The sequence below is a fragment of the Quercus robur genome, chromosome 11 (assembly GCF_932294415.1).
Source record: "Quercus robur chromosome 11, dhQueRobu3.1, whole genome shotgun sequence".
NCBI lineage: Eukaryota > Viridiplantae > Streptophyta > Magnoliopsida > Fagales > Fagaceae > Quercus > Quercus robur.
In genome coordinates, this window is record NC_065544.1 from 21,586,254 (window position 1) to 21,600,910 (window position 14,657).

At 35.5% G+C, this 14,657-nt stretch overlaps 1 protein-coding gene across 7 annotated transcripts; it reads right to left on the bottom strand.

The window, feature by feature from the left end:
• Positions 1-1,097: 1,097 nt before the first annotated feature.
• Positions 1,098-14,016, bottom strand: LOC126707593 (disease resistance protein RUN1-like). 7 transcript variants are annotated; one of them, XM_050407318.1, is made up of 8 exons: positions 13,210-14,016; positions 5,627-6,728; positions 5,159-5,431; positions 4,273-5,073; positions 3,263-4,153; positions 3,193-3,221; positions 2,048-2,092; positions 1,098-1,962 (listed from the first exon to the last, which is right to left on the bottom strand). In XM_050407318.1, the coding sequence occupies exons 1-5, from the start codon at positions 13,725-13,727 to the stop codon at positions 3,290-3,292; spliced, it is 3,558 nt and encodes a 1,185-aa protein (XP_050263275.1). In that variant the 5' UTR covers positions 13,728-14,016; the 3' UTR covers positions 1,098-1,962; positions 2,048-2,092; positions 3,193-3,221; positions 3,263-3,289. The 7 variants fall into 7 exon arrangements, with proteins under 7 accessions (XP_050263275.1, XP_050263277.1, XP_050263274.1 ...); XM_050407320.1 differs by lacking the exon at positions 2,048-2,092 and having other exon boundaries at positions 1,098-1,504; XM_050407317.1 differs by lacking the exon at positions 2,048-2,092.
• Positions 14,017-14,657: the final 641 nt, after the last annotated feature.

Sequence of the window (14,657 nt, forward strand, 5' to 3'; positions counted from 1 at the left end):
TTTACTTATCTTTGTATTATTTTGTTTTAGATAGCAACGTTAAGATTTGTATAATTTTAAAATTATTGAATAAGTATTAATGAGTTTAACTGAGTTCATTCTTAATATAAGTGGTGAATTCAAAATAATGCATTTTACATCAAGTAATTTGTTGCATAACTTTCCAAATGGCAAATACATGTTGTTTTCTTTATTAAAAAAAAAAAAAAATCATGTGAAAAATACGGGTCAACCCGACCCGACCCGCAACCCGATTGACCCGACCTGAAACCGACCCGAATTGCCCGTTTTTCCATGTCTACTTACTAGGATCTATAGATCTCTACCCATTTCCAATTGATTCGTCAAGAGGGATATGTTTGTGCACCAAGAATATGCTATCAATGTATTATCAATCATCAATCTTTCTGTTCTATTAACCATTAGAAACTTCAAAAATTCAACATTTCTTGAACTAAATGCCACCCAATAAATTTTAACCAATAGGATTATTTCTTTCATTGTAATATTATTAATTAAACCAAAATATTATTCAATAAATAAAATAATATTTTTTTATCAAATGAAAAATAAGAAAAAAATAAAAGAGAGAAAAATGTTACGTCAACAATATTTTTCATAGTAAATTCTGAGTATCAGGTTATTATTGCCTGTTATTGATGGACAAAAAAGTAATTTTAGTAGTGGGTTTAAATTAGAATTAGTAACAACTTAACACCTAGGATTTATTGTGAAAATGTTGTGAATATAACACTTTAAAAAAAAAAATACACAAAAAATTTCATAATATTTTTCACATTGGAAAACTTTTACTGGTTCTCATCTAGGTTCACCATTAATATCACATTTTTATTTATCTATCAATTTGCCACATTAACAAGTGTGAAAAGTTTTGTCAAATTTGTGTCTCTAGGCTTTCTTAAAAAAAAAAAAAAATTCTATTTAATTTATTAGTAATTTTGCATCTAAAAGAAGATAATAGAGTTCAGATAATATTAAAAAAGTAAATTTAAAAAGTCATTTAAATATAAAAAAGTTCTCGGTTCAGTTTTCACCTAAAGCCTTTAAATACATCAAACTGCCCTGCTTCAATGTAATGAAACAAAATTCATTGTGTATATTCATGCACTGAAAATTATATTACAATCGACAATTTTTTTATAAGAACAATCGACTCTATTAAAAATCAGTGAAGTCTTAGCGCATACCCATAAAATGATCAGTGACTATGTGTCTTAGCGTCACAACAATAATAAAAATTTGTTCAAATCGAAAGGATTTATCTTTGTCACAGATGTGTAAAGAATGGTACATCCTAGAGACAAGCAACAATATGCAAGTTGCTAAATCACTTGTCTTCTCTGATGCTAAGGACCTACTGCAACATGAGTTGAGTATGGCTCTACTGAACCAACAGACAATTCATCTATCAACCATTGAGTTGCTCGTGTACTGTAGCCACAAGGTGTTCAGCCTTTCCACCTTTTGCATTTGAAAAAACTAGCTAATAAGAGTAAACAACAAAGAAAACTCATCAAAATTGGAAATCTAGTTCTCAACAGTGGCATAACAATTTTAATTGTGTTCATCCTTTCAACGGCAATCTTCTCTAGTGGTACTTAGTTCCCATTGTATTATTACTTCCATTACTAAAAGGACATTTTAGATTCTAATTCCAACTTCCAAGTTTGTGTCTTTATCAGAATCAATTGACATCTCAAAGCATTCTCAAAAAATAAAAAAAAATTGACATCTCAAAGTCAAAGACATTAGTGATTTAACTGAGACAGCGTCAAATATGGTTTCTATTACCTCAACTTTGATACGTGGTCTTCAGGGAATTTTTACTAAATCGGGAGCCCAATCGCAATGTATAATTTTGAGACAATGCATAATATGACTTCACCAGCAAAATATGGCAATTTTAGCAAGAAATTATTCTGTAGGTTTCCGCTCTATGGCCTGCAAATTGGGGGAAAAAAAAATTCAGGAGCAAGCAACATTCGAGGTCCAAAAGCACTAAAGCAGGAAAGAGAGAGAGAACAACCTGCAAAATTATATTGCAATTACTCACATAAAGGGCACCAATTCCCTACAAAAATTATTTTGCAATTGAATCAAAATAACTAATATCCCAACTAACAATTGGTTAATAACATGTTCCAAAGTGACAGAGTCTTCACACTAGTCTAGTTATAATTAAAGCTCATTGCAGTTGTTAATTAAGCTCATGTCAACTTGATACATGCTCGATGTGGGACTAATGACACACTCACATAAAAAGGTGATTTTTAAGGTAAAATTATTAAACAATCACATTTTTTTTCCAATTTTTTGTACAGATCGATTATCACATAACCTTAGAAAATTACTATAATTAAACAAAGCTTCAACCCAACTATTTGGGAAGTTGGGAGTAATCATATTAATTTATTTTGAAAGATACGCTAGCACGCAAGAGATGAAGTGGATATCCATGGCATCTAAATTGCATCCAAAGAAATTGAATAAGTTGGGGGATCCAAAAGATATCTAAAATATATAACTATAATCTTCAGAGGTGTAGTCTTGTAGAAGACGTGTCTCAAAAATAAGGACATCACATACCATAGAAACAAGGACTTACAGTTGTACCGATTTGCATAAGTATGAAGTTCATCAGCATAAAATACATACTAAAGGATCCTAGAGGACAGAAAGATCAATTTTAGACACAAAAACAGAAATATTTGAGGACAAAAGAGTTTCATTAGGAGCTACTATATCTGATATCTCCATAATATGCATGATGAAATTCTTTACTCTTTTTTTTTTTTTTTTTTTTTTTTTTTGAGAAAGAAATTCTTTACATTTTAATGTATTGAAGTCATAGGCTTCGATGTACCCTTTCACATTTCAATGCCATAAAATAGCATGCCCAAGCAAAAAAAAGAAAAGGCATAAAGGTTCAACTAGAACACTATAACAAAGAAGTCTAATAAGAACATTTTACCAATTCAAACTTGAAATTCTCAATCCATATATGGATCAACCTCAAAGGTAACATAATCCTTATTTCCATAGATTAAGATTTATCATACTTTAATTCCAACCATAATAGAGAGGAGATAATCAATAAGAGTAACGGCAAGAAGAACGTGGAAATGGCAACAAAGATGCAAATGAAACAGTGCACTAAAGAAGGTGACATACCTTACATCAAACGCGCGTGAAAGAACTGAAAGAAATCGACAGAGAAGAAAAAAATTTCAATGTCATTTTTAGATGAAGTCCTGTTTCTTTGAACTGATCATGATGTCCTCATTTTCTTCAATGGCGGATGTGAATTCAGGTCAGATTCATTGCTTACGGTATGGGCCATTGAAGATGAACCCAAATCACACCCATCACTAATGGTTGATTCAAATACCAATTGGCCTAAGCCTAAGTCAGATCCATTTATCATATCCAATTGAAGCCCCACTGTAGATGGAAACAAAAGGTGCCTAGTGTGGTCAGGGACCAGAGGAGGTTGGCATTCTCTTACATCCGAGTCATCACCATAAAGGCCTCTCAAACTAGAGTCAATCTCATGATTTGTTATCTTCGTTGAACTAGGGAAGAGAGGTAGTAAAGGCTGGAGAGGGTTGGCGGAGTGACATTGGTGGTGCATGTTTGGTTCACCAAAGTTTTGAGGACAGATGCATTTTGTATGGACACCACACCTTTTTATGGTTGGAGTAATTTTTGGTGGATCATATGTAGAAGCGGTTTTAAATACAATTTCAATCTCATTCTGATCATATAGATTTAAGTCATCAAATGTCTCATGGAATTCGCCATAAGGTACAAAAGAAACCCACAGATGATCAGACTCGCTCTTTCCGTCAATTACATTTGCCAAAATATCTACCGTCTTTTCACGACATTTGATGATCAATCTCAGATGAAATGCGGGAATGAATCCATTACCTATGTGCTCCTCCAGCCCAAAAACAATACACAAAAGAATTGCTGGAAAATCTTGACCAACCCAAAATGAGATGGAATTTCCAAAACTTTGATGGTTGAACAACTTTGGAATCTCTGTTCCTGGTAGTATAAGTTCATATTTTGGAAAAGATAGGCCTGGTGACTGCAGAATCTCATATTCTTGGTAGTAAGATTCTTCAAACTGCAAGCAATTAGCAAATTCAAGAAATTACAATTTAATAATCTAATAATGTATTTGGGAAAAATAACAAATGTGTTTCTTTATGACATATATATATATAGAGAGAGAGAGAGAGATACCTTTGTCAATAATCTGCTTAATGATTGTGGATTCAACGACAGGCAATTTGTTGCGTACACTTTTGATATAGATTGTGGAAGACTTGGAATTTCCTGAAGCTGCTTGCAATTGTCTATTCGAAGTCCCTCTAATCTAGTAAATTTGCTGATTCTTTCGGGGATGGCACTTATATTGGTTCCATTTAGATCTAGAAACTTCAATACAGGGAAGTAATTGGGCTTTGATAAAAAATCTAATTCAATTGGATTTCCACCGTCATTGAGATATAGATGTTTTAACCTCATAAACCCATATTCAGAAAAGCTATCAAAAGGATCGTGTGTCGGTATCAATTTGGTAGTACAAATAGATAATTCATCAAGTAGCCGCAACTTATAGATGGTATCTGGAAGTTCCATAAGGTTTTGGCAATCATATAGGTTTAAACATTTGAGCATAGTGAGATAACCTATTGATGAAGGTAAATCTCTAATACCACTATGTTGCAATTCTAAAACTGATAAACAATTCATTTCTGGTTGAATATCAGGGAACTTCTCAAGCCTTGAGCAGCCCTCAAGACGAAAAATGTAAAGAGATTTCAACATAAGGCGGCTTGGAAGAATGTGGAGATTTTCGCAATCAGTGAGCTCCCAATTTTGAAGGTTATCAAGATATCCAATGGACTCATCAACCTCAACTAAATTTTTACAACGATGAAGGTTTAATATTTCTAAGTTTGGAGCACACAACTCAGGTAATTTTATAATAGAATCACATTCACTAAGATTGATAACTTTCAAATTTGCAAACTGGATCCCCTGTAGAAGAAACAAATTCAAAAGTCTTCAACAAACTTTTAAATTAAATTTAAAGATCTAAATTCATAAATACTAATAAGCATACCTGCTTGATTAGCATCTCCAATGTAATGTGACTATGTGGCATGTTGAGTTGGACAAGTTTCTTAGGACAAAAAGTGGATGGTAAGGCAAAAGAATAAGAAGGCCAATCAAGCAATCTTAACCCATTGGGGAGATATGTTAGTTGTCCACAAATGCGTACATCATCCACAATAAGAAACTTGAGATTTTTCATCCGTTTGAAAGCTTTAGCTTCCAATTGCACAGTTATTGGTTTAGAAGAGCGCAACACTATGCCCCGAATTTTATTTGATCCCTAATTGGACAAAGCATTAAGTGAAACACATTGCACATTAGAATTTGTCAAAAGAATTTACAATTTGAAATTTTGAAAATAAAAATCAACAAATGTATATTTTCTTGAATATTAAATAAAAAAATTCATTGCTTCTACCCTGTGGAAAAAAAAAAAAAATTGATAAAAAAAAAAAGTGAAGAAAAGAAGTTGTACCCTATTTTTAGATAGTACTTCAAGAGCATCCTCATAACACCATAGCCTAGTACGTTTTCTCGGCACTTGTGGGGATTCTTGACGAACAATTTCCATGCCCATTTGCTGTAACAAGTCATGCATTGACAATATGTTCCATCGATCAACAGTTATGAGACACTTCTCAAAAAGTCTTGCAATACCGGAATCTGGATATAAACTACAAGAATCTAAAATACTCATAACATCATATATGTTGCGCCCCTTGAAGAAACATGCAATATCAAGGAAAATATCTTGTTCAGTTTCGTCCAATCCTTCATAACTTATTTTGAGTATTTCTTGAATATTTTTGTTAGGAACTCTTTCATATTTATCCAATGCACTTTTCCATTGAATTTTGCTTTTACCATATAGATCTGAACCTAAAACCATTAAAGCTAGCGGAAGGCCTCTAGCATAATGTACTGCACATTCTGTGAGTTCAACATATTCATCAATAGGTTTGTTTCTTTTGAAGGCATTCCAACTAAATAGCTCAAGAGCTTCATTGTGATCCATCTCCTTCACTTCGTATATGAAATTAACTTCATGTTTAGTTAGCAAAGATTTATCTCTTGTTGTTATTATGATTCTACTTCCTAAACCAAACCAATCACATTTTCCAGCTAATGCTTCTAATTGAAACAAATGATCCACATCATCAAGAATTAAAAGAACCTTTTTAGAGCAAAGCCTATGCTTAATCACATTGATTCCTCGGTCAACATTGCCAACCTTTGAACTTCTAGCATCTCTTAAGATCTTAGAAAGAAGTGTCTCTTGTAGTTGAACCAGTCCAACTTCTTTCTTGGAAGATTCTCTAACATTTGAAAGAAAACAACTACCTTCAAACTGGTGAGCAATCAAATTATAAATTGCTTTGGCAATAGTTGTCTTACCAATTCCACCAACTCCTAGGATTCCTACCATGCGTATGTCATTCCTCCTAATACTTAAAAGCAAATTGATGTCTTGTACACGAGACTCTATTCCAACTGGATGATTGGCAACATTTAGATATGTACAATTTACTATGATAGAGACCGTTTGAATGATTTCTTGGATGAATTCAGATTCATTCCTGCCCATAAAAAGATAAAACATAGAGTTAGTCGAGTATTTTACACCTGAAAAGAAAAAGAAAATGATGTAGTTACAATATTTTTCTTGTATCAAATTCATGATGCATCTAGTTTGCTACTTGGCATGTGAGACATGTACGATGCATCCACCAAATCTAATTTGACCCGCCTGATTGGACCGAGGAAGCCTACTGAAGTAAAGAATCCACATGGCACAAGTAGTCTTGAACGGGCCGATGTTGCCCCTACCTACGTATTAACGGCAGCCTGACGGGGGTGAGTAAAGTTGTAAAGAGAAAGGATCTGCCACCTCCACAGTAATTGATAGCTGATAGCCAATAGCATTAAATGCTAAATAACATCCCTACCTAGTGCTAGTGCTAGTAAGGAGTAGGGATAAAGGGAATTGCATTATTTGCAACATCCTGAACGTGAAATTTATAAACTGCGTCAATTCCTCTGCAAGGCTATATGACTTGGGGGAAATTTCTTTTAAGTATTTCCGAAATATAGTGAAATGGTACTTCTTTTTCTTAATTCATGATGGAATATTCTCTGTGCTTCGAGAGTATCTAAGAATTACTAATAGCTCGGGGTGAATTATTGTATTACACAGATTAGTAAGAAAAAACCAACTGCATTATAGAAATCGTTCTTTCCTCTCGGTCCACAACTAAAAACCAATACTCAGCTGTGCTGAGCAGAGCCAAGCAGCTGAGTAAACTTGGAGCCGAGCCACAAAAGAACACCCTCTCCTTTTGTCTCTCCCTCTCGGTCTCTCGCTCTCCTTCTCCCTTGCGATATCTCTCTCCCAATCTCTCAATTATCCAATTAGGCTAGGGGTGGGTGGGGTTTCAATTTTGTGTTCTTTAGATGTGGGGAGGGACAACATGGTTGCTTATTTTGTTATTTTAATTTTGGGGTTTTTTTAATTAACGTTTTTAATTAATAAAACAAAAATTAAATATTAAAATAAGGTTAAAAGGATGCTGTTTTGGGAGCTTAATAGTAGCAATGGATGGCAAGTTCTTCAGGACTGAATTGAGAAGGTTTGAAACTTAGATGATTGAAATAAATGAATGCAAACTTAGAGGATTGAAATGAATAGAGATAAAGCTTAGATGGTGAAATTTGCATTTTGGCCAAGAAATAATATATATATATATATATATATTTTATATATAAAATCAATTAGCCTAAAACAAAACAAAATCAAAGTCATTGTAGAAAGAATGCTGGTTGATATTGTTGTAATATGGCTTGACTTTGGAAATCAAAGTCGGTGACTTTGCTTACTTGGTATTGGAAACCAAGTGACACATGTGTTGGTTGTTTTTCCGTGAACAACAAGGACTAGTAAACCAAGTTCCACTTGGTTTAGGAATTGAACTTGCCGACCTTAGGTATTATATATGTGTGTTGGGGGGGGGGGGGGGGGGGGGGGGGGTGTGGTGTTGTTGTGGGTTGTTATGCGGCTAGCGGCTATTGTTTGAAATTGTAGTACATGAGAAAGTATAGTTCTACAAGACTATGCAAATATAATAGGGTGCTCTATTCTTTGTGTGAGAGAGCCAAGGGTGTATTTGGGGCTTGGGTCTTGCGAGAGTGCTATTATGTTATTATTGTAATCTCCTTATTTTATAGTGGAACTTTCTCTGTTGCCGCCTGTGAATGTAGACAATTGTCGAACCACGTAAATCCTTGTGTCTATTATTTTCTTCTCTCTTCTTTAATCCAGCATTAGTGGATGTATTTTCACAGAAATTAGTATTAGAGTTCTAGGTTGATTGATCCAATGGAGGTTAATGCTTCTATTGCCGAGGTAGACTTAGTTAAGTTCGACGAAACTGGTAACTTCAGGTTATGGTAGAGAAGGGCGAAAGACTTGTTGGTACAACAAAGTTTGGTGAACGCTTTGTATGGGAAAACAAAGAAACTAGAGAAGATGAACGATAACAAGCGGGAAGAACTCAAGATGAGGGTAGTGAGTACAATTCGGCTATGTTGGCAAATGAGCTTATGTACAATGTCATGAATGAGGTGTCAACTACCATTATATGGTTGAAGTTGGAGAGCTAGTATATGTCCAAGTCCTTCATAAATAAATTGAATCTTAAGTAGAAACTTTATGAGCTTAAGATGGTAGAGGGTGCGGATTTGGCTCAGCACATCAACATGCTCAACCAAGTTATTAGTGACATGTTGAGGATCGATATAAAATTCGATGATGAAGATAAGGCGATGATGCTTTTGACCTCACTCCTAGCTTTCTACGAACACTTGGTTACAACCCTATGTTGGGGGAAGGAGACTTTGGAATTTAAAGAGATCTCAGGAGCCTTGATGGATCACTACCATCGGAAACAGAATTCAGGTAAGAGTTCTGGGGAAGGACTCATGGTAAAAGGTAATCAAGATCGTGGAAGAAAGAAAGACAGAGATAACAATTTTTCCAAGGGACACAGTAGATCCAAATCTAAGAGTAAGACAGTGAAGTGCTATAAATGCCAAAAGAAGGGGCATATACAGCGAGACTGTCCAGAGTGGAAAAGAGATAAGGATAAAGACAAGGAAGGGTCCTCAAAATCTACCAATGTAGTGGCGGTAGATGTAGATTCAAATGGAGATTTGTGTTTTTTTTTTTCATCAAATGTACCCATCTGTGTTATGTTTCATCAAATGTAGACCGGTTGATCGATTCTTGGGTTTTGGATTTAGCATGTTCATTCCATGTGACACCTCACAGGGACTGGCTCAACACTTATAGGTTAGTTAATTGTGGTTCTATTCTAATGGAAAACAATCTTGTTTGCAAAGTTGTTGGAACAACAACAATTAAAGTTAAGATGTTTGATAATGTTGTGAGGACATTAAAAGATGTAAGACATGTTCCAGATTTGAAAAAGAATCTTATTTCATTGGGAACCCTAGACTCTAATGGTTTTAGATATAAGTCTGAAAATGGGATAATGATTGTATTAAAGGGTGTTATGATTATGATGAAGGGACAAAAAGTAGATGATAATATCTACAAATTGCTTGGCAGCACCATTGTAGGTGGAGCTGTTGTAGTTATTGAATCTCAATAAGATGATATACTCTTGTGGCATATGCGATCAAGGAATATAGGTGAGCATGGTATAAGAAAATTGCAGAAATGCAATCTGTAGGCTAGAGTTAACACATGCAAATTAGATTTCTGTAAATACTGTATTATGGGAAAGCAGTGTAAGGTGCAATTCAAAACTTCCACACACAAGATAGAAGATATTTTGGATTATGTTTATTCTAATATTTGGGGACCATCAAAGGTTGTCTCTAAAGATGGATCTCGGTATTATATAAGTTTAATTGATGACTAATCTAGGAAAGTTTGGGTTTAATTCTTGAAAAACAACTTTGATGCCTTATGAAAAATTCAAGAAGTGGAAAACCAAACGGGAAGGAAGGTCAAGTGCCTTAGAGCTAATAATGGCATTGAGTAAACAAATAAGGAGTTCTTGAGGTTTTGTGAAGAGCATGGCATCAGGAGGCACTTTATGGTACCAAGAACACCTCAACAAAATGGAAGAGCTGAGAGGCTTAACAAATAGGTGCATAAGATTGAATGTTGTGCTTCCTAGGGTCTTCTAGGCTGAAGCTGTGAATATGGCTTGTTACACCATTAATAGATCACCTAGGTTTTCACTTGATGGGAAAGTTGCTGAAGAGGTTTGGATTAGGAAAGAAGTTGATTATTCTTCGATGAGGATCTTCGGGTGTCTTGCCTATGTGCATATTCCTAGTGAAGAAAGGTCAAAGCTTGATTCAAAATCAAAGAAGTGCATCTTTCTTGGGTTTAAGAAAGGGGTAAAATGGTACAAGCTTTGGGATCCGATTGCAGAAAAAGTGATGATAAGCAGAGATGTGGTCTTTGACGAAAAGTCCATGATAAAAGCTTTCAGAAAGGAAGATGAATCTCAAGTAGTGGGAGGCAGTAGTTATAGTGGTAAATCAGTTGTGCAAGTGGACCTAGATGAAGTGGAGTCTCAACTAGAAAAGGAAGCTCATAGTACGAAATCAGACAGGCCTAAATGCAACAAAAGACCACCGGTCAGGTACAAATTCAAGGATCTTGCTTCTTATTGTTTACTAATCAGTAGCGGAGATGCTTCCACATTTCAGGAATCAATTGATAGTTTTGAAAAGGACAAGTGGATGGAAGTTATGGTGGAGGATATGGAATCCTTGAATAAGAGCAAGACTTAAGAGTTATGAGAACTTCTAAAGGGTAAGAAACCGATAGGTTGCAAGTGAGTGTTTAAGAAGAAGGAAGCAATATTAGATATGGAAGGAGAACGATTCAAGGCACGGTTGGTAGCAAGGGGATACTCACAAAAACAAGGGATTAACTATGATGAGATTTTCTCACCTGTGGTTAGGCTTCTATCAGGGCGGTGTTGGCCTTGGTAGCACATCAGTAGATAGAATTGGAACAAATGGATGTGAAGACGACATTCCTTCATGGGAATTCAGAGGAGGAGATCTTCATGGAACAACCAGAGGGGTTGAGGAAACTCGGTACAGAAAATCTTATCTGCAGATTGAAGAAGTCACTCTATAGGCCCAAGCAATCACCTAGACAATGGAACAAGAAGTCTGATTCCTATATGATTCAGATTGGTTATATGAATGATTGTTGCGTATATGTTAAAGTTCTTGACGATGGATCTTATATTTATTTGATACTATATGTCGATGATATGTTAATTGCTACTAAGAGAATGTGTGAGGATGATAAGCTAAAGTCTCTATTGCACAAAGAGTTTGACATGAAAGACTTGGGTGCTACTAAGAAAATTATGAGTATAGAGATTCATAGGGATAGGAAGGCAAGAAAGTTGTGGTTGTGTCAGAAGAACTATATTAGACAGGTTCTTGAAAGATTTAACATGCAAGATGCTAAGTCTATAAGCACTCCATTGGCGAATCATTTAGATTATTTGAGAGTCAATGCCAGAAGGATAAGAAGAACTCGAAGAAATGTCAAAGGTCCCGTATGCAAGTGTTGTTGGGTGTTTGATGTATGCGATGGTCAGCACTAGGCGGGATTTGGCTCATGCAGTGAGTATTGTCAACATGTACATGGAAAAACCTGGTAAAGAGCACTAGAATGTAGTGAAATGGATATTTAGATACTTGAAAGGTACTTCAGAACATGAGATCTTGTTTGCGGGGCAATAGGGTGATAATTCAGTGGTAGGGTATGTGGATGCAGATTTTGCAGGCAACATGGATGATAGTAAGTCTACTACAAGTTTTATTTCACATTTTTAGGCAAACCTATTTGTTGGAGATCCACATTACAATTCCGTAATAGCCCTGTCTACTACTATAGCTAAATACATGGCTGTAGGTGAAGCTGCAAAGGAAGCACTATGGTTGAAAAGGCTAGTCGAAGAGCTTGGTTTGAACCAAGGAGGAATACAGTTGCATTGTGACAGTTAGAGTGCCATTTATTTGGCAAAGAATCAGGTTTATCATGTGAGGACAAAAGCATATTGCTGCGAGGTTCCACAAGATAAGGGAGTTAATTGTTAACCAAAAAAAAAAAAAAAAAGGCTCCTGAAAAGGTTCACACTTTGGAGAATGCAACTGATATGTTGACAAAGCCGGTTCCAAAGGTCAAGTTCAAGCATTGCTTGGTGTTTGTAGCTTGTGATAGCGCTATGGGTTATGGTGGTGGCGACAGAGGTGTTAGTTCTTGAGGCTTGAGCCAAGGTGGAGATTTGTTGTAATATGGCTTTTGGAAATCAAAGTTGGTGACTTTGCCTACGTGGCATTGTGTTGCCTGTTTTGCCGTGAACAACAAGGACTAGTAAACCAAGTTCCACTTGGTTTAGGAATTGAACTAGTGGACCTTATATAATATAAATATATATGTGTGTGTGTGGGGGGGGGGGGGGGGGGGGGGGGGGCGGTTGTTTGAAATTGTAGTACGTGAGAAAGTATAGTTCTACAAGACTAGTGCAAATATAATGGGTGCTTTATTCTTTGTGTGAGAAAGCTAATGGTATTTGGGCTTGGGTGGGTCTTGTTGAGAGTGCTCTTGTGCTACTCTTGTAATCTCCTTATTTTATAGTGAAACTTTCTTTGTCGCCGCCTGTGGCTGGAGGCAATTGCTGAACCACATGAATCCTTGTGTCTATTATTTTTTTCTCTCTTCTTTAATCTTGTTTTAGTGGGTGTATTTTCACAACAGTTTTGTCAAAGATGCGGCTCCTCTCCAGATCCAGGACATTTGTCTCAAAATTTCTCTTCAATTTCCCACTCTCTTGTCTAAAAACAAAATTTTAAGAAGAATCAAATAGAAGATCATGGTAAAGTGAAGTAAATACCCAGATCTCTTTTTATAGTCATGTGTGTATGTGTTGTAGTAAACAGAGAAAAGATCATGGTAAAGTGAAGTAAAATGAAAGCACAAGAATTAGATACACATACCCTTTTCCTCTGGCTATGTGCCAGCCAGACAAATTGGCAACATTTTTTAAGGCTGTCTTCCAACTCTGCATCTTAGTGTTGTCTCCAAGTTGAGCTAATGCTTTCCCAAAACTCTTTCTTTGATGCCTTACATCTGATGGATCTACTTTCCAAAACACTGGTAGAACTACTTGTCCCTTTGTTTGCTTACACTCGAGGATCTTCACCAGCTGGTCTAAGCACCGTGTGGATGATGCATAGTTTCTAGAGAGTACAACCACTGAAGTTCTTGACCCTTCTATGGCTTTGACAAGGGTCTCTGAAAGTTCGTCTCTTTTAGTTTCAAGCTCATCATCATCAACATCTATGAAGGTGGTATTGATTCCCTTTTTATGCAAAGCGTTGTCTAGATCGCCAGTGAAGTTGTAGCGAGTATCTTTGCCTCTGAAACTTAAGAATACGTCGTAAGTACATCTATGGGTGATGATAGAATTAGAAGAAGAGAAAGAAGAAAAGGGTCCTTGGAATTGGAAAGTCATGGAAGAAGTAATATACTGTGATCGATGGTCGTGTTGGTGATTACTGATTATTATAGACTTAGACTATAGAGGTTCGAAACTCATAAATAGTTAGAGATCGATCGGCTCCCCGTTTCCTTTTCTATCAGGCCTTGGCATTCGGAAAAGTAGGCAAAGAAAGTTGATTTGAGAAGCTGATGCTCGTTGCACTAATGAAGCGTTAGCTGTTGGTACCACACATTCGAGGGAAAAGTGAGAAACTTCTTGGTTAGTACTTCGCCAAGTTCTCGGTTGGGTCTTGGGAGGATTAAAAAATGGAGTGGTGGAAAATAAAATATAGAAATGAGCGAAGCACTAAGAATAAGATAAATTCTTTATTATCTTGTTTGGTAGAATCGTATAAAAAAGTGGAAGGATAAAGTCTTTGTTAATTTGTTGATGTTATTATTTAATTGAGAGAAAATTTGAAAGGACATTTTAGACCATTTTGTTGATTTTATAATGAAACTAACTAGGAACTCCTACTTACATGTCTAATTATAATGGTAATATATATATATATATATATATATATATTTGGTTATATTTGCAATTATATTTGGTGTAATTTTTGCAATTACACATTAACAACTAAAAAGCATTATTATCTAATGAGTCTAGAAAAATCATTAGAGTGAATTGCCTAATTAGTAGGCCATCAAAGTAAAATAAGTAACCATTCAAGCACATTCAACGCATTAGAAGACAACCATTGCTCGTCAACCTTAAACTCCCATCAATACAATAACCATTGCACATGGAGTAATAATCGCTTCCAATTATGTACAACAGCTACCCAAATCACCTATAAAAGGGATAATCTAACTTAATTGCTAATGTATGAGAAAAAAAAAAAAAAAACTACAAAACATCATCTATATACAAAATACATAGGTTGATATTAACTTAAGC

Coding starts and splice junctions, on each gene's coding strand:
- LOC126707593 (XM_050407320.1), bottom strand. CDS start 13,727: ATGACTTTCCAATTCCAAGGACCCTTTTCTTCTTTCTCTTCTTCTAAT. Junction 6,729..13,209: donor CACATAGCCAGAGGAAAAGG/GTATGTGTATCT, acceptor TTTTATGGGCAG/GAATGAATCTGAATTCATCC. Junction 4,154..4,272: donor TAAGCAGATTATTGACAAAG/GTATCTCTCTCT, acceptor AATTGCTTGCAG/TTTGAAGAATCTTACTACCA.